Here is a 25,677-nt window from a genome sequence, read left to right on the forward strand (position 1 = left end):
TGTCCCTAATTTTCAGACCCTGACCTTCCTAACTTTTCTGACTGAACAAGGAACAATTCCCTTTTTGTTCTTGGAGAAAGGCATAATTTTCAAGGAGCACTATATTTCTCTTATGTTAATTATAATCACTCTAGTAGGTGAGGTTTCCTTAATTGTCTGACTTGGAAGCAGTTCACTGAAGCATATTAAGTAAGTACTGCTTTAAGGTACCAATTAGTCCGCTTTGATGCTTCAGTCTTTTACTTGGATTAATGCGTTGAATCAGAAACTTAAGAGGCTGACTTCTGAGCAGAGGAAAGATACCACAGCAAAACACACAGAATCAAATAAACATTACGTTCAGGTATTTAGGATTCTTTCAGAAATCAAATCTGCAGCATCTAACATAAAATCTACTGGGGGAGGGAAGGAAGGGGTGGTTGGGAGTGATAAAACACTGAAACATTACAGAATGGAAAATGGTATGTGCTGTTACACACCCAAGAGAAAACAAACTACTTCACAGAAAGCTTGCTAGAGGCCTAGAACCAATTCTAAGAAGCCTGAAACAGTTGGCCAGAAATGCCTAGGGCAGAGTCCAGCACAGAGCTGAGCAGATGTTATCTGCCCTGTTCTTTCCTCAGTAATAAAGAAAACTTTATAGGTGTATGTTCAGTGCATTTTCATTTTTATTCAAGATGCCTGCTGTCTATAGCCTGACTTCTCTTGGGTTCAGATCAACTGTTTGTAGACCTGGGAATTTTCTTCACTGTCGTAATACTCTAGCACTCTCCCTTGAGACAATGGCCAGGATCAGCACAGGAAACCTTTATAAAGCGAACAGGATCCTACTAACTCTCACGGATAAATTTTTAGCACAGTCACACCTCAGACTAACAATACCAGACTCCTCTGACATGTCTTACACTACTACGTACTCATTTCTCTTACCTGCTTGATACTCTAAAATGAGATGGAACTCATCCACTTCCTGCAGTGACTCTGGTGGAACAACTATGTTGTCATCAAGAAGTTCATGCAGCTTTGGACCAACTGGACCACAAAGAAGAACCTGCAGATGAGAAATATGAAGTCTATCAGACCTGTCCCTTTTCCCACGGAATCTCTATAGTAACTGAAAAGGTACATCCAGGCCACTTCTCATTTTAACAAAATACTGGGATCCTAATCTAATTCTAGAAGCTTCTAGTTTGGAGACATGCAATGGGGGCTATAATCAGGGTTTAGGCCTTGAGCATATGGCCACAATGTGCCCAGAAATGAGAGGCTGACAAAAGACCCACATCACCCGTGTTAGACAGGTACCTATGCTGCTGCTGTGTCGATACATCCTGTTAGGGACTCACTGTTTGTGTCCTCCCCTAAATTCGTATGTTAAAGTCTAATTGCCAATGTGATAGTATTTGGAAATAGAGCTTTCAGGAGGAAATTAAGGCTAAATGAGGTCATATGAATAAGGTCCTAACCCAACAGAACCGGTAGCCTTATAAGAGAGATTTCTTCTTACCCCCTACCACAGACACTGAAGTCAGTCCATATGAGATTACAGCTAAAAGACAGCCATCTGCAGCCCGGGAAGAGGGCCCTCGCCAGAGACTAAACCCTGCTGGGACCTTGATCTTAGACTTTCCAGCCTCCAGAACTGTGAGAGAATTAATTTTTGTTTTAAGTCACCCAGTCTATGGTATTTTGTTATTATGACAGACTAACACACCCTACCCTACTTTCTCTTTTTCTTTATTCACTCACATCCTGTATAGGCAAACAGATACGGGATACTGAAAACAATTCTGTTGGAATTTTACGCAGTATAGAAAAGAACCAATCTCAAGGATCCCAATACCCTCCCACAACCAGCTGACCTGGTATGTGGAATCAGGCTCCCTACTATACTTAGCTGTTATGAGACAGGCTACGCTTCCAAATATGATAATTAAAAAGCACCTCAATTCAGAAAGTTTGGGAACAGGTAGTCTGCAACCCTTCCATTCTGACCTGGGCCTCTCCCAGGCTACTCCTTTTAGAACCCATTCCACACTGCTGCCGTTTTTGCCCTGCCGGCTCCAGACACCACTCAGAGCCAGGTTAACAGATTCAAAATTACTGACCAACAAGGGCTTGGACCAGAATATAAAGGAAAGTACCCAGAGACCACAGCACTTTCAGAACTAATTCGCTCCACCCAGGAGGTTCAAAGGCACTTTTACTTGCTAATTAACTGCTTATTTGTGCAGAGGAACTTTCATGTATCTGAGAAACACCAGCTTTGGGGTGAATATACACCCCTGTCCCCTTTATGCCTTGATGCATGTCCATTATCTGCCAATTCTGAAAAGTCTCGCCCCTACCATTTTATTTTCTTTCTCTAATTCTGGGATATGACTTCAGCTTCTAAGATGAGGTAACAAGAGCCAGTTTACCCTCCTGCCTGAAATATCAAGGGAAAACAGATAAAATATATGCAATAATGGTTTTCAAAACATTTGGACATCGGGCAACAAAGGACAGTAATCCCTAAAAAACAGGAAAAAGACTAAGTAAGCCCTACAAATGCTTCAGCAAACTACCTTAAAAGAGTTTCCAGATATACAAGTTGAAAAGAATGTCTCACCAGCAGGCCTGTACAAGAGATGTGAAAGGAAATCCCTCAGGCAGAAGGAAAATGATATTCGAAGAAATACAGCTCTGAACAAAGGAATGAAGAGCGCCAGGAATGGTGCTGGATCAGCAATGTCTGAGTAAGTAATATCTCTTTCTTATGTTTAAATATCCTCAAGATAATTAACTACTTAAAAATATTAACAACATACTGTGAAATCTGTAAGATGTCTAAACTAAACAGCAATAATAATAATATAAAGATAAGATTGGAGAAACGGAAGTACACTGTTCTAAAGTTCTCACATTCTATGTGGTGGTATGCAAATCAGACTGTGATAGCTAATGTACGTTATAAATCCTAAAGTAACCATTAAAATAACAAAACAAAGAATTATAGCTAATAAGCCAGAGAAGATAATATGACATCATAGAAAATAATCCAAACGAGTGTAGAAAAAGAAGAAAAAGGGAAGATAAAGAGATGAGACAGAAAACAAATGCCAAGATGTCAGATTTAAACCTAACCTGATGTACATACCAACAATCACATTAAATGTAAATGGTCTAGCCCTGGCTGGTGTGGCTCAGTGGACTGAGCACTGGCCTGAAAACCATAGGGTAACTGGTTCGATTCCCAGTTGGGACACATGTGTGGGTTGTGGGCCAGGTCCCCAGTAGGGGGCGCGTGAGAGGCAACCACACATTGATGTTTGTTTCCCTCTCTCCCTCCCTTTACCTCTACCTAAAAATAAATAAAAAATATTTTTTAAAAAATGTAAATGGTCTAAAAATCCAAATAAAAAAGATTGTCAAAGTGTACTAAAAAGCAAACCCCAATTATATGATGCCTAAAAGAAATACATTTAAAATATAAAGACACAAATAGGTTAAAAGCAGAAGGATGAAAAAAGATATATCATGCTAACACTAATCAAAAGAAAGCTGGAATGGCTATTTTAATCAAAACAGATGTCAAAGCAAAGAATATTATAAAATAATTTTCTTTATCCTGGTAATGATAATGGGGCCAATTCATGAAGAGGATATAACAATCCTAAATACTTATACATCTAATAACAGAGCTTAAAAATACTGTATGAGAGCCCTGGCTGATGTGGCTCAGGGGACTGAGTGCTGGTCTGCAAACTGAAAGGCTGCTAGTTCGATTCCCAGTCAGGGCACATGCCTGGGTTGCAGGCCAACTCCCCAGCTGGGGGCATGCAAGAGTTAATGTATCCTTCACACGTCAATGTTTTTCTCTCCCTCTCCTTCTCCTTCCCTTCCTTTCTCTCTGAAAATAAATAAATAAAATCTTTTTAAAAATACTGTACACAATGCATAATGTTAATAGAACTGCAAAGGAAATAGGTAAGTCCACAATTTTAAGTGAAGATGTCAATACCCTCCCTCAATAATTAATAAATCAAGTAGATGGGAAATCAGTAAGACTATAGAAGGCTCTAACAACAATTTCAACCAGCACGGTCTAATTGACATTTATAGAACACTCTACCCAATTAACAGAATATACCATATTCTAGGCCATCAAAAAAGTCTCAATAAATGGAGTCAGAGAAGCATATTCTCTGATCACAATGGAATTAAAATAGAAATCAGTAACAGAAATATACCCAGAAAATCCCCAAACATTTAGAAATTAAATAATACACTTCTAAGTAGGCCATGGATGGGCCACTAAACAACCTATTTCCAGAAATCAAAGGGAAATTAAAAAACATTTGGACCAAAGGAAAATAAAATGCATCAAAACCTGTGGATGCAGCTAAAACAGTTCTTAAGGAGAAATTTATTGCACTAAACATCCTGTATCAGTAAACAAGAAAGGTCTCAAATCAATGATTTCAGCTTCTATCTTAAGAAACTAGAAAAAGAGCAAATTAAAGTCAAAGTAAACAGAAACCAATAAAAAAAGAGAAAAACAATACAGAAAAATCAATGAAACAAAAAAACCCCTCATTATTAATTGATAAGATCAATAAAACTGATAAATCTCTAGCCAAATTGATCAAGGAAAAAAACATTAATTTACCAGTATCAGAAATGAGCGATAATATCACCACAGATTCTCAAGATCTTAAAAGGGTAAAGGAAGTTTTAGGCCAAATAAGCTCAACAAATTAGAAGAAATGGACGAATTCCTTGAAGGATAAAATTACTAAAGCTCACTCAAAAAAGAAGAAAATCTGAATTTCTCTATACTTTTTTTTTTTTAATCAAAGTTATTAAAAACCTCCCATCAAAAACGCCAGGTCTAGAGGGGCTTCACTGGTGAATTCTATGAACATTTAAGGATGGTATAATACCAATTCTACAGAATCTTTTTTAAAAAAATTGAAATACTTTCTAACTCATTCTAAGGTCAGTATATCCTGATGTCAAAACCAGACATACAAGAAAAATGCAGACCAATATCCTTCTTGGAAATTAACATAAAAATTTAAAACAAAATTTTAGTAAACTGAATTTAACCATACATAAAAAGGACAACAAATGTATCAGAACCGAATGGGTTTACCTCAGGGATGTAAGGTTGGTTCAACATTTGAAAATCAAAATGTAATTACCATATACCAAACAATTTAAAAATCCATACAATCGTCTTATTAGATGCAGAAGCAGCATTTGATGAAATCCAACATTATTCCTATTAGTTAAACTCCACAAGTATATTTTTTTTCTCCTTCTCTTTCTCTGCCCCATTTTTTTAAAGCACACACCCCTGTCTTGTTCCCAATATTAAGGGTAATGCTTACAGTTTTTGTCCATTGAGTATGATGTTGCCTGTGGGTTTGTCATATTATGGGTTTGCCTTTATTATGTTGAGGTATGTTCCCTTTATTCCCACTTTGCTTAGTTTTTATCATAAATGGGTGCTGGATTTTATCAAACGCTTCACAAATATATTTTCTAAAGGCATTCTCTCCTCTTATTTTCTGGCTTCTGTTCCACCATTCCACTATTTCTGCCTTTGCTATATTCACCAGAGTGTACTTTCGAGACACAATATATAGCAGTTATTAAAATAATGGACTCTGGAGATAGATCGCTTAGGTTCAAATCCCAGCTCTACCCCTTATTATGTGACCTTGAACAGTTTTAACTTTTCCAAACATCATTTTTGCTATCTACAAATTGGAGATAATATGATTTCCCTTACAAGGCATTCTGAACATTAAATGAGTATATATACTTGTATATAACACCTGAAAGAGTACCTGGCATATAGCAAGAACTATGTAAATGTTAGCTGCTATTATTATTATTATTATTTATTACCTTTGGAAATGCCTAGTTCTTAAACTCTGGTAGTTCTCAGATGATCCTATTTTGGCAAGTGAAACTGAATGAGAGCAGTTATAGGATGGTGAGGTCAAGGAAGAGCCTGGCCTTTGAATCCCAGCTCTCTCATTTCCTGGCTAGGTGGCCTTGGGCACATTACTTCACATCTCTGGACCTTGTCTTTCACCTTTAAAAGGGTGACAGTACCTTACTTCATCAGATTGGTGTGACATATCTCTTTTCTGTCCTCAGTCTCATACCAAGGCCAGACTTGTTTTACCAGAAAGCTTTCCAATGAGACTGGTCCCAGGCCCAGCTTCTGCAGGAAACAGCAGCAAATGCTCTCTCTCAAGGGGAGGTCAACATCTCTCCACATCTAAGCACATCCATCTCCTGCTGTACAGTGTAGCTCCATATAAATCCCACCCTCCTCCCCACAAGGTGCTGCTCATCTCTCTGTATACTGGGCCCACCTCTGGGCTTTTTGATTCTCTGTCCTGACCCATATTTCTATTTTCAGGCTGGTTCCCGCAAACTGTTTATGGTTCCTTTTCTCTATTTTGTTAAATTTATCTTCTTTGTCCCCAGGTATGGGCTAGCACCAAGTAATTCCGTTTTAGTAGGCTTTAGATAGACGAGTTTCTCCTCTACCGGCCGCTCTCACCCAAATCGTAATCATTTTACAGTGGGGCAACAGCAATAACCTCCTTGCTGGCCTCCCGGCTCCAGCCTATTCCACTCATAGCAAAAGAACCTTCTAACTCAGATATTCTGAACAGTAGTAACTCTGAATTCTATTAAACTAATGGCTGAAGACTTAAAGATGCCCCCTGCTACTGACCTCTATCTGGTGGACTTCATTTTTCAACAGTAAGATCAGCAATACAACAAACGAAGTTTGTTCTCATCACTGTATAATCCCCAGGCATAGGCACTGACTCGTAACCGTAACTTGACACAGTACTTAAGAACATGGACTCAGGGTACTAGGTTAGAATGGTTCCATTCCTTGTTAGCTGTGTTGTTCTATGCCTCAAACTTCATGTGGAAAGGCAATAAATAGTACCAACAACAGTATCAATTAGGCTTAGAGGCTTTTGCAAGAATTACACGATGTAGTCCATGTAAATCACTAAAGACAATACAAGGCAAAGAAATGTTGGGCACAAAGTAAGCACCCAGGAAGCACTAGCTGCTACAACTCTCCTGCTATTATTACATTGGCTCATAACATAAGGCCCAGGATCTGGCACATAGTAGGTGGTCCATACGTTGAATCAGGAACAGATACTCATTCTTGCTCCTAAAATTACCAAAAATTAGAGAAAGGGAAAGGTTTTAATCTGGGAATTTGACCTACCTTTAAATCTGAGTTGGCTGCAAATTTCTGTCCAATTAAAGCTGCATTTCCTCCTACATAGTGCTGTAAGATAGTTCAAGGTTATTAGAGAGTACTTCAAGTGCAACTATGTTACCCAAGCTTAATAATTTTTTAATTTATTGAATTACTTTAGTCTATTTTTTCCAAAAAAATGTTGAGGTGACTTTACAAGGACACACATGTAAGGTTAATAAGACATTAAACCCATAGGTTAATTGACTATGAGTTACAAGGAAATGTGAAGAAAACAAATACATTAACCATGGAAACTAGTATGATTGCCTTAACTGTGGATCAAATTTGGCCTCGAGCTTCCAGGCAGCCAGACAGATAAAGGAAAGATAAAAAGTGTTCACAGATCTTGTATTCTACACTGTAATCCTTCTAAAATGAGTACATAATTATGTTATTCTCCCCCTGATAATCATCCAATAAACAGTATAATGAACTAAAACCCAAGTCTTATGTGAAGCACACAAGGCCTTTCTTTATCTGTCCCTGCTCTCCTGTCACCTTCCTCTCTGCCCTTTCCTTCCTCACAACGCCTGCAGTTCTCCAAGTCTGCCTTCCTCTCTCTGTGCCTTTAGCACATATTTTTGGTTGGATGACACCTGTCCTCATATACTGGTAAATCCCAGATCACTTCTCAAGAATCAGCTGCAGTATCACCTCTTCTGCAGTGCCTTCTAGTCGTTTTCGTCCACTGCCTAATCAGCTTCCACAAACCCCTTCCAGACAGGATTACAGAGCCCTTGCTAACTCTACACTCTGAACAAACCCTATTCCACCCCTTGTCCACTTGGACTATTATCATTTGGGTACATGTCTAGCTCCTTCAAGGCAGGGGCTCCCTTTTTTTTACAATAAGTGCTCAGTAAATGTTTGTTGCTAAATTTTGAGAAAAGAAGAAACACACTGATGTGGAGGGAAACACAGAAGCTTTCCAAGGAGAAAATGTTGTCTCCTAAATATCACATCTCTAAGCCAAGGACCTAGAGCTGGAGAAGAGGTAATTCAAGGCTGCTACTCCACGCTGTTGACTAAGGATGAGTTCATGTGCTTTGGAAACTTGACAAGCAGGAGATAAAACTGATGTTCTATTATGAAAGCTGCTAAGCCTCATCAACAGAATGCTACCTAGTCTTCAGTCCCACACAGAGGCATAAACCAAATAAATAACTCGATTCTAGATGCTAGACATCACTTGATGCCAGGGTTTTGTCAACCAATTACTGGATTCAGGTGGGGCAGTAACAGCTTTCTATGGATAAATTTAAAACTTTCTGTGTTATATAGGCTAAAAATGGTCTTTTAACATGTTACCTTAATTTTTTATTTAACTGCAATGGCTAGAATTTACTAAATATCTTAGGGGAAATATTAAGATTCTATGAGGTTATAGATTTTACAGTTCTCATGTAATAGTTATTAACTGCTGTTTAATCAGTCAACCTATTTCAAGGGAGTTTGAAAAGGCACCAAATGAAGCATCACCATAGTAGAAGATAAACAACACATTTTAGGTTTTACAAGGTTAAGAAAAAATTTGGATGATCTAAAAGCTAGGTAAAGTTCTATAGAAAAAAGAATTTTTTTGTTATGAAACAAGTCAGGATCAAGTTAGAGAGAATACAATGGAAATCAAGTTGGTGATTTAAATACAACATCACAAAGACTTTAAGCAGGAGACTCATCATCGTGTTAGAATGATCAAGATTACTTCCTAAGAGAATAAAATCTCACTACTGTATTCAGCTGCAAAACAATAGTAACTGAAATTTTAACAGCTGCTGTCTCCTTCAGAAACTCAGTTGGGTAATGTCCATGCCCACTTTCAATGTTCAAATGGGCAGTCTCAAAGGAAAAAAAACTTGAAAATCTTAAAAATTATCAAAATAAAAGTGGTCATAAAGAACAGCCTGTGAAAGGTATCAATTAAAAATGGCATTAAGAGCTACTCTAGTAAGTCACACCGAGACTTAGGTGTCTAGCCAAAGGAAGAGTTTAGGTAAGAAGAATTAGGGGTGGGGTACAGTGGGGTAGAGAGATGTTTAAACTACCAAAACTCGACCTCAAGACACAAGGGAAAGGGTGGACTGAACCGGACTGGTTAATCTGTTTGACTAAGGTCTGCTGCTGAAATTAGCTGGAAGGTGGAAACACAGAAAGAAGAACACATGTAAGGAAAAAATAGTGAGTTCAGTTTCTGATTAAAGTTTGAGATCTTATTCAGGGGGAGTGCAGTAAGAATGGACGTGACTAATAAAAATAAGCATTTTGTGCTATGCAAAAAACAAAAACAAACTCGACCTCAAGAGGCATGAGGGCACTTGTACCAGCAGGCGTGCTGGGCCCAGGCCTGAAGCCACGGTGCGCTCTCCGTCTCGGTACTCTCTTAACTCTGTGTGAGTCTCGCAGAAGCTGTCTGGATGATGCAGGCCCCAGAGCTTTGCTTCTGACCACCAGATGGGCCTGGGGTCCCCTAGTTCTATCTCCGACAGGTTAGAACCCTGAAGACAAGGTGCTCAGAACAAAAGCATCACTGTAACGAGAAAACTTGCTGGAAGGGTAAAATTCTTGGGTGCTATCTCACGTACACTGGATCAGAAACTTTAGGAGCAGGGCCCAGGAATCTCAATTAGTTGAGAGAATGTGCTCAACTTCGAAACCACCAATCTAGCCCTGTGGTTCTCAACCAGGGGCGACTGTACTTCCTCCTCTCCCCTGGAAACATTTTTAACTGTCACCATTGGGGAAAAGAGGGAGTGCTACTGTCATCTAGTGGAGAGAGGCCAGAGAGGCTGCTAAACATCTTAAAATGTGCAGGAAACCCCCCACAACAAAGAACTGTTTAGTCCAAAATGTCAATAGTGCTGAGGTGCAGAAACCTTGCTATGGACCAGCAGACCAGGCGTGAGGCCCCAGCTGCCCCTTTCCCAGACAAAGGCTGGAACTAGTTCCCTGTGGGTTTGGCTTTGTCTTCTGTTCAGGAAAGACTAGTCCTGTCACAAGCAATACCCAAACCAGTTAGTAGATAGCATTCCTCCCTTAAACTTGGGTAACATGCAATGTAAATGGATGAACCAGAACCAAAACTTTAGTAAATATGCTTCATAAATTCTGGCTGAATTGATCTGACTTAAAACAACAGAGTTAATGGAAGGTCAGATACACCGTTTTACAAAAGAGAAAACACTGCAGAATTGGATTCCCAACAATCCCCTTGGGGCAAACTGGAGGAAAAAGTTGCTTGGTTGCTTCTAGGAACAATGTAAAAAAGCTATCTTTTCCCACCACCCCCAAAATAAGATTTTATTTATTTTTAGAGAGAGGGAGAGAGAGAGAGAGAGGAAGAGAAATATCCATGTGAGAAACATTGATGAATCCTCTCGTATATGCCCCAACCAGGGACCGAACCTGCAGGCCAGGCATGTGCCCTGACTGGGAATCGAACAGGCGACCTTTGCTTTGTGGGATGATGCCCAACCAACTGAGCCAAACCAGTCAGGGCTCCCACCCTATCTTAACTTACTACTGGTGAACCAAACAGACCTGGGCTCCTGGGAACTCGGATGCAACCTGGGCAATGTCATGGAAAGTTTCCTTATCGCTGAAGAAGCGCTCTGCAGCTGCTCCCTTCCCCATGAAGTGAGTGAAGGCATCTTCCAGATCATTCCTTGAATGCAGGATGGAGTGATCTTTCCCATCCCCAGGATTCAGGCCAAGTGCCTGCAAGAGCTTCACCCCTGAGAGCACCACATCCACACATGCATTGACTCTGGAAGGAAGGACAGAGACGTGAAAGAAATGAGCAGAAGCCCCGGGGGGCAGCTGCTTTGTATTTCACAACAAGGAAATGTTTCAGAGAACTGTATTCAAAAAGAAAAACAGATGAAATGGATCTGAAACCTGAACTGGAAAGAACACATAGCAGAGGGAAGACTATCTGAATATATGTCTTAGGATCAGAACACAGGACTCTCTTCAATAGTTTGGCAAACTTTTACACTAGTTACAAAGAGAGAAAATAGGTGCTCAGCATCTCAGAACAGAGCTATCATAGTAACACAAATAGAGCATTTCTGAGAAAATGCTGGTGAAGCCAAACTGTCTGGATTCACACTGGCTGTGTGACTTAGGCAAGCCACTTTTAATTTTTGTCTCAGTTTCCTCATCTATAAAATGGCATAATATGAGTATTTAACTCATGGAGCTGTTGTGAAGATTAAATAAGTTAATATACACTTAGGAATAGTGCAAAGAAAGAGGCAAGTGCTGCATCACCAGGTTAGCTCCATGGAAATTATAAAGAATTAAAGTTGTCTGGCATGGCCTCTCCTATGTGTGCAGGGACAGTTCTGGCTCATACTGTTAGTGTTTCTTAGCGAAGAGCCATCCCTTAAAAGAGAAGGGCCAAATTTGGTAGCTAGATGAGGTCTTCCTACCCACCCCCTCCCCTTGCCCCTGGTCACTAATCCTGCCTCTGCCTTTTGGAAATGTCATTCTTGGCAGCAGGGCTGGATGATCACACAGGCAGCTCCCAGCCTCTGAGAAGAGCAAGGCTCACAGCAGGCCAATCAAAACAGCTCCTGGTGATAAGGGGAGCTGAGCTCCCACGTTAATTCTGGGGAGCTTTGAAACAAGGTTTCAAACTCATCAATAAAGAAGGCTCAATGGATTGAATTTTAGGGTGAAATACATAGCTGTTTCCCTTTTGGTTGCTCTAAGAAAATCTCTTGATCTGGAAATTAACACATTGCATCATAAATGGTTGCAAAATCTAACAAGAGGAATGAGTTTGTGGTAAGGGAGAGGAATTTTATTTTTCATTAGCTGTATTTCTAATGTTTACAAACATGCATTACCTTTATAACTTAGCAAATAACAATTTTAAAGGTTCATATATACAGGCTAGATATTATTTACAACACGCAAGTAAGGCTTCCATGGATAAGGAAGACACAGCCCTCCTCATGACACGAACTGATTGCATCCTTGTCATAAGATTTCTTTTATTAATTCCCCTTCCATGGATCCCATGTTTTTGAAAAGATTTTTGCCTACAAAAATTTAAACATTTAAATACCCACTTTCTTATTCTTTTAAAGTCAAAGGCACATTATAACTCTGGTCAACTGGAAAAGCTCTGAATGCAAGCATGCCTTTCAGAGTGTAAAGCACAGCAACATGCATGGGGCAGGTGTTGAACAATATGTTTAAAACACATTCCTTTCATAGCCTTACGTAATAAGCCAAAGACACTTTGTAAACTTGTCCCAACTCCACCTCATGCAGTGTCCTGTATTTCTATGGAATGCAACATTGAATGTCTGAAGGGAGAATCTTAATAGGAATACAGGTATCCCTGGCTCTCAGGCTCTAGTAGGTTCCCAAGTTTCAGACAGTGAGGGCTTGGATAGCAAGAGATACTATTTCTACGAAACCGCTCTATACAGAAAAATGTATCCACACAGATTTGGGTCCTGTGTCTGGTCAGCAACAATTCAGATACTGAGCAACACCCATATTTGGAAATAATGACTTCAATAAACACATCACCTTCGTATCTAGTTATGCTGAGATCTTAAAGTTTGATTCTTCAGAGATAAGTGAGGAAGCTGAATTTGCAAAAGTTACAAAACAAAACTGAAAGAACATTCACTATATTGTGCGACACAAGACTAACACAACAGTACTAATTTTGAATTAAAAAAATGTACCATAGGAACATTTTTTACCCACCCCCCAATCATGTCGTGAATTTTAGGGGGGAAACAATCATATAGAGGGAAACTATGTATTTGGTAGCTTACAAAAACAAAAAGATCACTTAACATCTACTATGTGCCAGATACCAATCTCAGTACTTTTCACATGTGCTTTTTAGTTATATTTTATTAAACTTTAACCAGAGCAAGAAACCTTCTCTGCACTTACCTCATTCAACAGCATACTAAAATGTAAACAGGCACATTGCTTACAGGTTAAGGTGCTTCACTATCAGGGGAAATCAACATGAGGAGGGGACAAAAGAATCAGAAGAAAAAATTATGCCCATGTGACAGAGAATTTCACACTTTCGTAAGAAATGTGTCAAAGATTATGTGAGTTTAGAGAAAACACAAATATGGGTGAAATAACTGGAAAATAAAGCAAGGCAACAGATGCTGAAAGCTCAAAGAGGCTAAGGGGGTGAGCATAGAGGGTACTGGGAACCAGGGGGACTTACCTAATATTAGATATGGGCTGGAGGCAGGGGGACATAGTTCCCCCTTCTAGACTTCAATTTCCTTAAAGGCAAGAACAGAGGTTCTTACCACTTCCCTTTGTTTCACTATCTGTAAAATGTTTCCTAGAGTTATATTTTAGCTGTAACACCACACTGAGATATTACAAGAGCTAATCATAGTCTCTACAAGATATGAAACAGTAGAAATCCAAAAGGGAAGGGGCAATGGCCCCCGGGCTGACCACTGGATGGTGCTTTGGAGAAATAAGGCAGACATTTTCAGACAGATCACACCAATTTGCAAAACGTCGTACAACAGGAAAGCAGTCAGTAGTCATCACTATTTTCAGCTGAGAAAAGTTGAGTGCTCTAACGTCCCAAAGGCCATGACTGGACAAGCCAGTTTCAAACCCAGGTTTATCTGACACTGAAGCCCAAGCACGGAGCATGCACAAGAAAAGATGTGAATGAAGGGATTAACCTTGTGTTTGGACACGAGAAGAACGCTGATAAGAGTTTGAACTGAGAGTCTGAACACAGGAGAAGAGCAAGATAGGTTTCAAAGGTCAGGGTAAAGGCAGGTATGGAGAAACATAAACTGATTGTTCCGAAAGATGATGGGCTCATCATTCACCCAATGATGCTTAGATACCAGGGTCTACTTTGGGCCATATTCTAGAAAGATGTGGTAGTGGGCTTGGCACTGACCATCTTCTTGAAACTCTTCCTATCCTTTATTTCTCTGGCTCTTATCCACCATCTGCTAGGATGCTGGCGCCCTTCCAAATGCCACCCTTATCATTTACCTTCCTTTCTGGTTCTCTCCCTGGGTGAAGCTATCCACTGTGGCTTCAACCTAAGTGCTGGTGTCTCCAAAATTTGCAACCCTGCTCCCCAATACACTCCTAACTCCAGCCTCTTGTAGTCACAACTATGGCTGAGTTTCATTTGAAATCCCACAGCAGTTACATTTCCCCTCCTCTGAAACCAAACTGGTTACCTTCCACCACAAACTGGTTCCTTTTCTGTAACCACTTTTTAAAAATTTTTTTTAAATCATGTTTATTTCATTACAGTTGTCTCAGTTTCCCCCCCCCCCCTGCCCTCCTCCACCCATCCCAGGCTACCCCCTCTCCCAGAGTCAATTCCCACTCTGTTGTCCATGTCCATGGATCATTCATACCTGTTCTTTGTTTAGTCCCTTCTCATTCTTTCCACCATTATCCTCCTTCCCCATCCCCTCTGCTCACTTTCAGTCAGCTCCATGTTTCCATGCCTGTGGTTTATTTTGTTCATTAGTTTATTTTGTTGAATAGATTCCACTTATAGGTGAGATCATATGGTATTTGTCTTTCACCAACTGGCTCATTTCACTTAGCATAATATTCTCCAGTTCCATCCATGTTGCTGCAAAAGGTAGGAGTTCTTTATTTCTCTTTTTTTAAAAAAAAAATGCAGATTGATTTTATTTTCTTAAATGTCAAAATCCATTATAAAATATTAAAAAATTTAAATCCATTATAAAGTCTCAGCAATTAAAACAACATGACACAGCACAGAAATAATCAAGTAGATCTATGAAATGGGCATTCTAGAAACAAACATATTTATCTAACAATGTAATAGATTAAATTGATATTTCAAAACAATGGGGAAAATAAGGCTTATTCAACAAATAAGGTGTGTGGACCACTATTACTTGAAATAAAACAAATATAGAGCCCTATTTCACACATTATACAAAAAACATTCCGGTGAGTTAAAAACCAGTATGTAAAATCTAAGGAGTTTTAGGAGAAAATACAAAATAATCTTTTTCTTACCCTGAAGTAAAATATTCAAACCCAGAAGCTATAAAGTAAAACACTGACGTTATGACTACACTCAACATTTAAGACTATATAGTCATATACATATTAAAAAAAGTTAAAGGACAAGTAATAGAAAAGTATCTGCAACACATCTAAAAAAGGGTTAATAGTTTGTTCTTTTTTGGGGGGGGGGCAAAAATTCTACAAACATTTAATCAAAAAATTCATCAAGAATACCAGAAAGGCATTTAAAGCTTTTTAAAAATAATAGAAAAGGCAAGAAATATACAAAAACAGGTTTAGTTTCAACAAATAATAAAATAACAATTAAAATAACACATCACTGTCACAATCAAATTAGTATTACAAATACTGGTAATATCAAGTATTGATGACTCTGAAAGGAACTGGGTATTCATAGACTCTTTTTCTTCATCTTAAAGCAGTCCTGTTAGCGTATCTTGCAATGCTGGTTTGGTGGAGATGTATTCTTTTAGCCCTCTTTTGTCAGGGAAACCCCTTGTTTCTCCTTCTATCTTAATTAAGAGCCTTGCTGGGTAGCGCCATCTTGGTTGAAGGTCTTCGCTTTTCATGACTTGGAGTATTTCTCGCCATTCCGTTCTGGCTTGTAGTGTTTCTGTTGAGAAGTCAGCTGCTAGCCGTACCGGGGCTCTGTTACATGTTACTACCTCTTTCTTCCTTGCTGCCTTTAGGATTCTGTTTGTCTTTGACATTTGCCATGATGTGTCTTTGATATTTGTCTTTGATGTGTCTTGAACTGGGACTCATTGGGGTCCTCTTGAATGGGATCCTCTGTGCTTCCTGGACTTGTGTGACTTTTTCTCTCCTCCAATTAGAGAAGTTTTCTGTCATTACTTTTTCAAACAGGTTCTCTATCCTTGCTGCTCTTCTTCTTCTGGTATCCCTATTATGCGGATATTACTGCGTTTCAGATTGTTCTGCATTTCCCTAAATGCTTCTGCATTTTTTGGAGTCTTTTTTTCATTTCCTTGCTCTTTCTGAGAGCTTTTTTTCCACCTTGTCATTGAGCTCACTGATTCGTTCCTCTGCTTCATCTAGCCTGCTTTTGATTCTTTTTACTGTGTTCTTCAGTTCAGAAATTGCTTTCTTCATTTCCTTTTGCCTCTTGATAGTGTCAATGTCCTTTTTCATGCTGATATAGTTTGCAGTAAGTTCCTCGTAGTTTCCCTGTAGTTTTTGGTAATTCTCTCTGAGCTCACTGAACTCAGTGAGCTTCCTTAGAACCGTTGTTTTGAACTCAGTATCTGATAGTTTACTTGCCTCTATTTCACTTAGTTCTTTCTGGGGATTCTTCCTTTCCCTGACTTGGGGGCTGTTTCTTAGTCTTCCCATTATTTGTGAGACTCTTTTTAGCTTCTGCTTTTTAAATTGATCTGTCTTGAATTCCTGAATTTGCAGTGTATACTTTCATGGGAGGAGTCCAGTGTTTTTTTCTTTCTGGGTCTGCCTCTGATGATTCATATGTTTACCCTGCCTGACCGAAGGCAGTCTGTTTGAGACTCCCAGGAATCTACTGTCTGTGGCTGTCTCCTTCAGTTGTTATTCTAGTCACTCTGCACTCAGCAGGCTAGCTTAGACACCACAGGTTGCGGCAGTCCCTCCTGGGGGCGGTGTTATTGGGTCTTGTCACGATGCTGCTGCTGCTGCACAGGGCAGTGGCTTGAGCCAGATGGCTGCTGCTATATGTGGGAGGAGTCAGCACCAGGATCCTGCCGGCTACTCTCTCCGTTTTCTTCCCAAAGCCTCTGTCTCCAGCCTCTCAAGTGTGTCTAGTTCACTACATACCCCTTTTAGCCACAGATCTACTATCTATGGCTGCCACTCTATACTCAGGAGTCAAGTTTTAGCACTACAGGGTCAGCGCCAAGTCCTTCTTTGGGGCAGGGCTATTGTGTCCTCTCACACTGCTGCCACTCAGGGGAGTGGTCTGCCTGACCAAGATGGCTGCTGGCACATGGGGGATGAATCAGTCACAGGATCCCGCTGGCTACTCTCTCAGTTCTCTCCCTGAAACCTCCTTACCCAGTCTCCTCAGGCATCTCCAGACCACTCTGTTCCTGCCTTTGCCGGAGACCACGGTGAGTGGCTGCAAATAAAAATCTATGTATTGGCCCTTTAAATGACTCTTTGTATCTCCAGCTGCCTGTCTCTGGCAGAGAGCAACCCCGCTGCTTTTGCTGCTAGCTGTTATCTGCATATTTTTTGGGCTCTGGTGCTGTAGGCTGGAGACCCCAGCCTAACTTACATTTTAGACCCCACTCTTCTCAGTGGGATCCCACTGGCCATTTCAATATCCTTCTCGTGCTGCCACCTGTGGGCACCCTGCCTGCCTTCTCGAGTCTCTACTGCACTTCTTACCAGTTAGGTTGTGCTAAAGGTGATTCTTCTGTCTGTCCGAGGTTATAAGGCTCCTCTCTTGTTATTGTTCAGTTGTTTGTTCCAGGTGATTTCTCCACAATTTAGTTGTAATTCCAGATTGGTCCTGGGAGGAGGTCAGTGTGACTTCCAGTCACTCCTCCACCACCTTGATGCTTTTTTTCTTAAGCTCTCTTAATGGCAACAATGCAGCATGGACATGGAGGAGCCAGGAATGGGTTAGAGTTGGGCCTCTGGCACTTGGTAACTGTAGTCAGGGACAAATCAATGTTTCTAAGTCCCAGTTTTACTCATCTGTGAAAACTGGATGACAATACCTGTACCTGCCTACTGAAGGTTGTTATAAAATCCCAAATACTAAAAACCTGTCATTTTTGACAGCCTTTCTTTACTCTAGCACTTTCAACCTATCAAATCTCACATTTGGCACCATTTCCAAGGAAGAAAAGGGTCTTTTTTTCCCTTAACATAGACCCTACAATGGCCTCTAACTGGCATCAAGGTCTCAATACTTTCCTTCTTATGAATCACATTAAATTTTTTGTTGTGTAAATAAATCTCTGTGTGCATGTATATTCTCCTGGGAAGTCAAACTACAATACACACATACACCAAGTGGGATTCTTATACAAGTACTGCACCTTCTCCCACATACCCCTTGCATAGTCCCTACTTTAGGCTAAAAATCCCTTTGGGTAATGGGAAATGTTACTAATGGATATGTTGCCCACAAATTGACATGAAACAGTCAAACAAAGTAGAACCACTGCTTAAAACCTACCTTTCACATTCCCATCAGTTATTCTCAGCAAAGAATTTTCCATCATTTACCTGATCATAAACAAACCCATTGCTTACTCTGATATTTAAGGCCCTCCTTGGCATCATTTCTTGACATCTCTCTACCATAAGGTCCTTCCTTGCTCTAAACACAGAGACTACTTAGCATTCTCAAATTATGTACTCTTTTAACATTTGGTTCTCTCTGCCCAAGTGGATTTATTCCTTCACCTTCATGTGGAGAAATGCCGTTTCTTCCCCAGGGCCTATCACATGCAAGTCACTATAGCAGAATACATTTTCTAAGATGGCCAGTGTGTCATGATGCACAGCCTTGTGTAGTTTACTTTTTTTTAAACAAGGTATTGGTAAATGAAGCTCTTTTTAAATTTATTTTAACTGCAATGTAATATTCCATTATGTGACTGTACAAGTTTATGCATTTTTCTATTCCCAGCGAAGAGGAAAAAGCAGTTACTGAATTTTTGCTACTATAAACAATGCTTTAATGGAGGGGGGGAGCTGTCCCATCCTGTATGTTCTTCTGTACAACCTTACGCTAACATTCTTCCCATCAACGTGTATTCTATGTCCCCTCCCCTTAAAGCCTGCTGGGCCTGTGATTACGATAAAAGTGTTTCTAAGTTACATCATAAAAGGCATTAAGGCTCTGCCTGGTCCTTTTGGAACGTTCTATCTCCTAACCCACTCATCCTGCTGTGAAAAAGCCAAACAGCTACATAGAGAACCTGTTGATATTCAGGGACAAACCCCAACCATTATCTGACTGAAACTGGACAAGATCCCAAGTGAGAACTACTTAGCTGAGCCCAATCAAATCTCAGAATCATGAGAGATAATAATAAAAAGACTATGTTTTAAGCTACCAAGTTATGGGGTGATTTGTGATGTAGCAACAGTAAATGGAACATCACCTTCTCAGACAGAGCTTTTTCTGAACCTCACCCTTGGAAGAATTAGTAATCCTTCTTTGGGACACAGGCTACCCTGTCTTTACTTTAAGTTCAGCAAAGCACTTTTCATAATAGTTATGGACAGCACTGTATCGCTCTCCCCTTGTCCCCCATTCCTATGTCAAAGCCCTAACCACAAATCTGACTGTATTTGGAGATAGAGACTATTTGAGGAAGTAATTAAAGTTAAAAGAGGCCACAACCCAACAGGACTAGTGTCCATGTAAGAGGAGACATTGGGAGTGCCCATGCACAGAGGAAAGGCCATATAACTACACAGCAAGAAGGAGCCCATCTGCAAGTCAGTTAGAACTCACCAGAAACCAACCTTGCAAGTACCTTGACCATGACCCATCAGCCTCTAGAACTGTGAAAAAATAAATTTCCATTGTTTAAGCTTCCAGTCTGTGCTAGTCTGTGATGACAGCCCAAGCAGACTTCTACATATGTGTGCTTCCAACAAATAAGGCGGGTACCTTGCTTCATCCATCTCTGTATCCTCAAAACCTAGTGTGGACCTGACACATACCATGCAGTTGATGAATATTGTTGAGTGAATGGGCATAAAGCCAGAGGCTAATGAAGCTGATAATGAAGTGGGTAAAAGGGCCCAAATTTAAAAAAAAGAGATAAAAGGAGATACATCTAAAGAAATGATGAATGTACTGATATAAGAAAACCTAGCTAACATCTGAGTGCTCTTTAAAGCAGACACCATGCTATATTACACGGATTATTTATTTATAATCTTCACGATAACTTTGCTTTACCCCTTCCCAGCTGCAACAATCGTAGAAACTAACAGAGTGCTTGGTAGAAGGCCTTCTTTTGTATGGTGCTTTTGAGGTGCTAGAAAGATATTCAAGTCAAACTGAGACAGAAACTATAGTGCAAAGGAAATAATTACATTCTCAGAGAAATACAAATAAAAGAGGCACTGTGATTTGGGAGAACCATAAACATGCATTATCACCGATGGTGGGAAGAAATGGGTTTCAAGGACAAGGGCATGTGTAATGCATGGAAGGCTGCAGAGACTAAATGGAGACTAATGGACACTAAAAAGTGGCCGCTGAACTTAAACATCAACAAGTCACCAGTAAGCTTTGAGAAAGGAGTTTCAGTGGAGTGGTGGTCTCCAAACTACTGCGTTAAGGAAGGGGAAGCAAGGCATTCGTAGCTCAACGCAGTTACCACCCCACTGCTTCAAGTTCAGAAGCAAGAGGGAGAGTGCCGTCAAATCGGGTAAGACCAAACACTTAGAGAGCAAAAGAGCAGTTGCCAGAGGGTGAAAGTGGAACGAACGTGGCTCGAACCAGAGATGTCCGGCTGAGCGGAATTTCCAAGAGCCGATAAGGCCAGAACTACGGAGACTAGGGAAGGGCGCAGGGTCCAGCCAAAAGAAAAAAGTGGTCTCGTGAGTCTCTGCAACAGTGATGAAGGGGGCTAGTTCCAAACGTCCAACAACACTTCTTGCCGAGGAGGCAGCAACGTGGACACTTGCGCCGAGGGGCCTTCAGGGGACCTCTCAGAACCCGTTTCGCGCGGGCTCCAACTTCCCTGCTCCCAAGCCGCCCAACCTCCACCAAGGTGGTCCTCGGATGGCCGCAGCGCCCCCCCCTTGTGAGCTGGCCCAAAGATGCAGGCCCCGAAGGCACTCACCCCACTGCCACGCGGCGCCAGCGCCGGACCGGCTGCACGATGAGTGCGTCCCAGGCGGCCGCCAACCGGCCCTCAGGGGAGCCGGGTCCCGGAGGAGGGGGCCCCGGCTGCAGCGAGCTCCACAACAACCGCAGCGCCGAGTTCGGCAGCTGCGGCTCCAGCAAGAAGACGCAGCCCACCGCCAATGCCAAGAAGCCCGCGTACGCAGAGCCGCGCCACAGCGCCATGGGGACCAAGACGCGCAAACTTAGCCGACCTACTCCTCTCCCGGCCTGCGCCTCTTCCGGGTTCGGCGCGCGCCTACGTCCACACGAGCGACACCTCACGCCGGGGCGTCACTTGCCCTCTAGGGGGCGGGGCTACGGACGCAGGAAGGGGCGGGGAGACCTTTTCCAGGCTTTCAAATCCGGATATTTCGGCGCGTGCTCTTTCCTCTCCAGCAGGTTGGACAAAGGCGGAGTCCCTGCGCCCATTCCTGGAACTCCGACAGTACCCGAGAATAGAGGGGCAAGAGTACCATTGCTTTCCCCCGGTAAAACGAAGCGGAGGGTTTGTGAAGAAATGTGCAAGCTTTACATTAATCTGAGCCAGTCAGGGTCCTCGTTTGAGCTGCGCCTGCAGTTCCTTTGAGAGTCACGAATCACACTCCCCTCCCCTTTCAATTGGTCCCTCTGCCCGCCGCCCCCGCCCCCCCCCGGCCCCCGCCGCTGTGTATCCTCCATCGTTCACTAAGCTTATCCTCTTTCCGGCCAGGTCTGGGCGTTCCCCGGAGGAACCGGCTCAGACGGCAGCAGAGCTGCAGTGAGCCGCTGGGCCACACGTGGCAGGGGCATTCTGCCCCTTCGGAGGGTAGCCCGGACCTTCAGCCGCTGTGGCCTAAGCCACGCCAGGGGGGAGGCCGCAGCGATCATCCTCTCTGGATGACTAAATTCAAACCTAAAATAATCCTTCTGGGGCGCTGTTCCCTCTAACAATCTCAGGAAAATGTACAGATCCGCACAACCTTGTGTATAACACAGGGAGGTTATGGACTTTGATTAAGAAACCCCAGTTTCTCCTCCCTCGTGATATGGCTTAAACCTAGCAGGCGCTGTTGTCCTTGTTGTGACCCTTGTGTGTGAGCCTGGGTTGAGAACCAGTGAAGCTAGGCTTACTGGCAACTCAATCTCAGTAGCCACCATGCCGAGACTCCTCTTGTTCCCTGGCCTGTTTCCATTTTTCCAGTCCTGCTGGCTCCTGACTTGGCCCTGTTTTGGATTTTCCACTCTGTGCCTGACCTTTGGACTTGGCAGTGAAACTTTTATTTCCCTAGCTTTGATCTTGGGCTTCATCACCCCTAGCACCATTGTACCAGCACTTACCCATCCCATCCTGGTCATCCACCCTCTCCTCCACATCACTCCTTCTGCCAGCCCACCTGACCATAGCATCTGTTTCAATGGAGATGTTCACACAGGAAGAGATTGGGCTACCATGGAGTAGAAGCCAAGGAGCCAATGAGATCTCAGTGGTGCCATGAAGCTGTCTGCCTTAGAGATGAGTGTTGTTTTTCTTTCCTCTGACAGGCATGTCAGTCAGTTCCCAGAGAAACTGCTCCCTCAGTTGGCTCCAAGTGGGCAGGTTTCCCTATCACCCCAGAAGTGACTGAACCAGAAACTAACTCAAAAGCAGTGAACCCACTGACTGGCCAGAGACCATTTTTCTCTACTGAAAATATGAACAAAGAGTCAACAGTCTATAATGTAAAACAAATTAATTTTAGATTGTAATAAAGAATAAAAAGCATTTATTTGAGCTAAAGAAGCTGTATCCCAGGACATGCACATTCAAGTAGCAACCTAAATTGTGTACCACCAGACAAAGGGGAAGTTGCTTTTTATAGCAAAAATTCCTGCCATATTCCCAACTAGGCCCATGTTATGTAAATCTGGTATCCAGATTTGTACACCTCTGATTAGTTCAAATCACATAGTCCTGATTGGTTGGATTTATGCATCCTGATTGGGTATTATGGATCAGTTCTGATTGGACTGGGTAGAGCTTAGTCCATTGGTGAAAAGATAAACTGACTTCCTTATAATAGTTAGCACATTGCTAAAGGAGCAGGGCACACGAGTGGTTGGGAATCTCCTGTCAACAAATGGCTACTAAGCTCTTATTATTTATAAAATTTGGTCCCTCAGTTCAGCATAGTGATCCCATCTCAGCAGATGAATTTCTTCTGAGGGTTCACATTAAATGAATCTTTCTTGTTGGGGTCCACATTAACTAGTTAGTTTTGGTTGTGGACTTGCAATTTCACATCAGGTTGAAGGCCAGATAGGGCCAGTTAAATAAGTTTTCAAGGTGACAGTTTTGGGGAAAGAAGAGGAAGCTGAACTGTGGGAAGGCCATGGAGCAGACAGGCCTGGTGGAGCAGGGAGTGCTCCACACCAAACTGATGTGGAGAGAAAGTACCTGGGGCCTACCCTTCTGGCTTCCTGGAGAGCTGCTGAGCTGACAGCACTTTGCATCTATTTCTTCTGCTGCTTTCTAGGCTTGCCTGATCCCACCCCCTAGTTTAATTGAGATATAATTGACATAGAACATTGTATATGTTTAATGTGTACAACATAATGGTTTGATATTCATGTACATTGTGTAATGATTACCACAATAACTTTAGTTAACATCTATTAACTTGCATAGTTACAACTTTTTTTCTTGTGGTGAGAGCTAACTTTTACTCTCTTAGCTTCTTTCTAACATACAATACTAGAGTTTTTGATTTACCCACAGAAACAAAACAAAATCAACTTGACCAAAATGGAAGTTTAAGGAGTTTCAAGATGGTGGAAGAGTGAATGGAAGATACACTGACCTCCTCCCAGGATCAATCTGGAATTACAACCAAATTGTGCAGAAATCACCCAGAAAAAACAACTGAACAAGAGCGATAAAGGAGCCTTAAAACCTTGGCCAGACAGAAGAAGAATCAGCTTTAGCACAACCTGACTTGTAAGGAGTGCGGTAGAGACTCGAGAAGGCAGGCAGGGTGCCCACAGGTGGCAGCACCAGAAGGATACTGAAACGGCCAGAGGGATCCCCCTGAGAAGAGAGGGGTCTGTTCCATACATGGGGACCCCCCAGCCTAAGTCACCAGTACACAGATAACAGCCAGCAGTGAAAAGCAGCAGAGTTACTCTCTGCCAGAGATGGGCAGCTGGAGACACGAAGAGTCATTTAAAGGGCCAACACATAGATTTTTATTTGCTGCCACTTACCCTGGTCTCTGGCAAAGGCGGGGTAGAGTGGGCTGGAGATGCCTGAGGAGAGATTGGAGAAGGAGGCTTCAGGGAGAGAACTGAGAGAGTAGCCCGTGGGATCCCAGTGCTGACTCATCCCTCGTGCAACAGCAGCCATCTTGGTCAGGCAGACCACTCCCCTGAGTGGCAGCAGCTGAGAGAGGAAACAATAGCCAAGGTCCCAGGAGGGACTCTGCACCCCCGCCCCGCCCCGTGGTGCCTAAATTTGACTGCAAAGTACAGAGTGGCAGCCATAGATAGTAGGTCCCTAGATAAAGGGGGTGCAGAGTGGACCAGAGACACTTGAGGAGAGACTGGAGACAGAGGCTTTGGGGAGAAAACTGAATGAGTAGCTGGTGGGATCCCAGTGCTGACTCCTCCCCCATATGGCAGCAGCCATCCGGCTAAAGCAGACCATTCCCCTGAGCAGCAGCTGCAGTGTGAGAGGACTCAATAACCCCACCCCCAGGAAGAACTCTGCGCCTCCCTGTGGTGCCTAAACCTGACTGCTGAGTGCAGAGTGACTGGATTAACAACTGAAGGAGACAGCCACAGACAATACATTCCTGGAGGTCTTGAACAGACTGCTTAAGGTCAGACGGGTCACCATCTGAATCATTAGAGGCAGATCCAGAAAGAAAAAGCAGTGGTAAACACCAGAGGTTAAGGAGACGAAATCCACTGTGGTCTTATACATGATTTGTGATATTTTTATTACCACATAGTTTTTTAATGTTCATTTTGGATCCATCAAGTTTGTGTATGTTAAGTCATTAGATTTTGTACTAATAGTTTCTTTCTCTCCTTTCTTATAATAGTCTTAATTTCTCTTTACAGCCTTATTTATTAATACTGGTTCATTTGCTGTTGATAGTGTGGTTGCAGGGGAGTTATTTTTGTGGATGTGGGATTGTTTCCTGGGTTTTGTGGTTTTGTTCTGGCTGCACAAAAACACACAAGATGTGGTGGGCAGAGTGACCCTCAGTCAACCAGCTGAAGGGTAGGACCCACCAAAGAACGACCAACAACAATCAAAACCCAATTACTTCCAGAGAGACAACATAAACGGCATAAAAAACATCCAAAGAACAGCAAGTTCAGGAGATCAAGAACACTACCCAACTGAATCTCACTGTCTCCTACCTTACAAGTTCATACCACAAAGTCAGGAAGTCAACACAGATCAATGTAAGAAACAGAAGCAGAAAAGAAGAGTCTCAAAAATAATGGGAAGACT

General features: G+C 42.0%; 1 protein-coding gene across 4 annotated transcripts in view; it reads right to left on the reverse strand.

Annotated features, from left to right (window-relative positions):
* ADPGK (ADP dependent glucokinase) overlaps nucleotides 1–21,444 on the reverse strand; it is a 32,579-nt gene extending 11,135 nt beyond the window's left edge. For 2 of the 4 annotated variants that reach the window (XM_054564013.1, XM_054563949.1), the window contains exons 1-4: nucleotides 21,157–21,444; nucleotides 10,835–11,060; nucleotides 7,262–7,324; nucleotides 931–1,051 (exon numbers count right to left, since the gene is read on the reverse strand). In XM_054564013.1, coding sequence (XP_054419988.1) covers nucleotides 931–1,051; nucleotides 7,262–7,324; nucleotides 10,835–11,060; nucleotides 21,157–21,383 — 637 coding nt within the window. In that variant the 5' untranslated portion in view covers nucleotides 21,384–21,444. Of the gene's footprint in view, nucleotides 1–930; nucleotides 1,052–7,261; nucleotides 7,325–10,834; nucleotides 11,061–14,694; nucleotides 14,891–21,156 lie in introns of those variants that run through there. The other 2 variants (XM_054564080.1, XM_054564155.1) reach the window with 2 other exon arrangements.
* Nucleotides 21,445–25,677: the final 4,233 nt, after the last annotated feature.

This window comes from Pteronotus mesoamericanus, unplaced genomic scaffold (assembly GCF_021234165.1).
Source record: "Pteronotus mesoamericanus isolate MK-2021 breed Mesoamerican mustached bat unplaced genomic scaffold, CSHL_Meso_final contig_100, whole genome shotgun sequence".
NCBI lineage: Eukaryota > Metazoa > Chordata > Mammalia > Chiroptera > Mormoopidae > Pteronotus > Pteronotus mesoamericanus.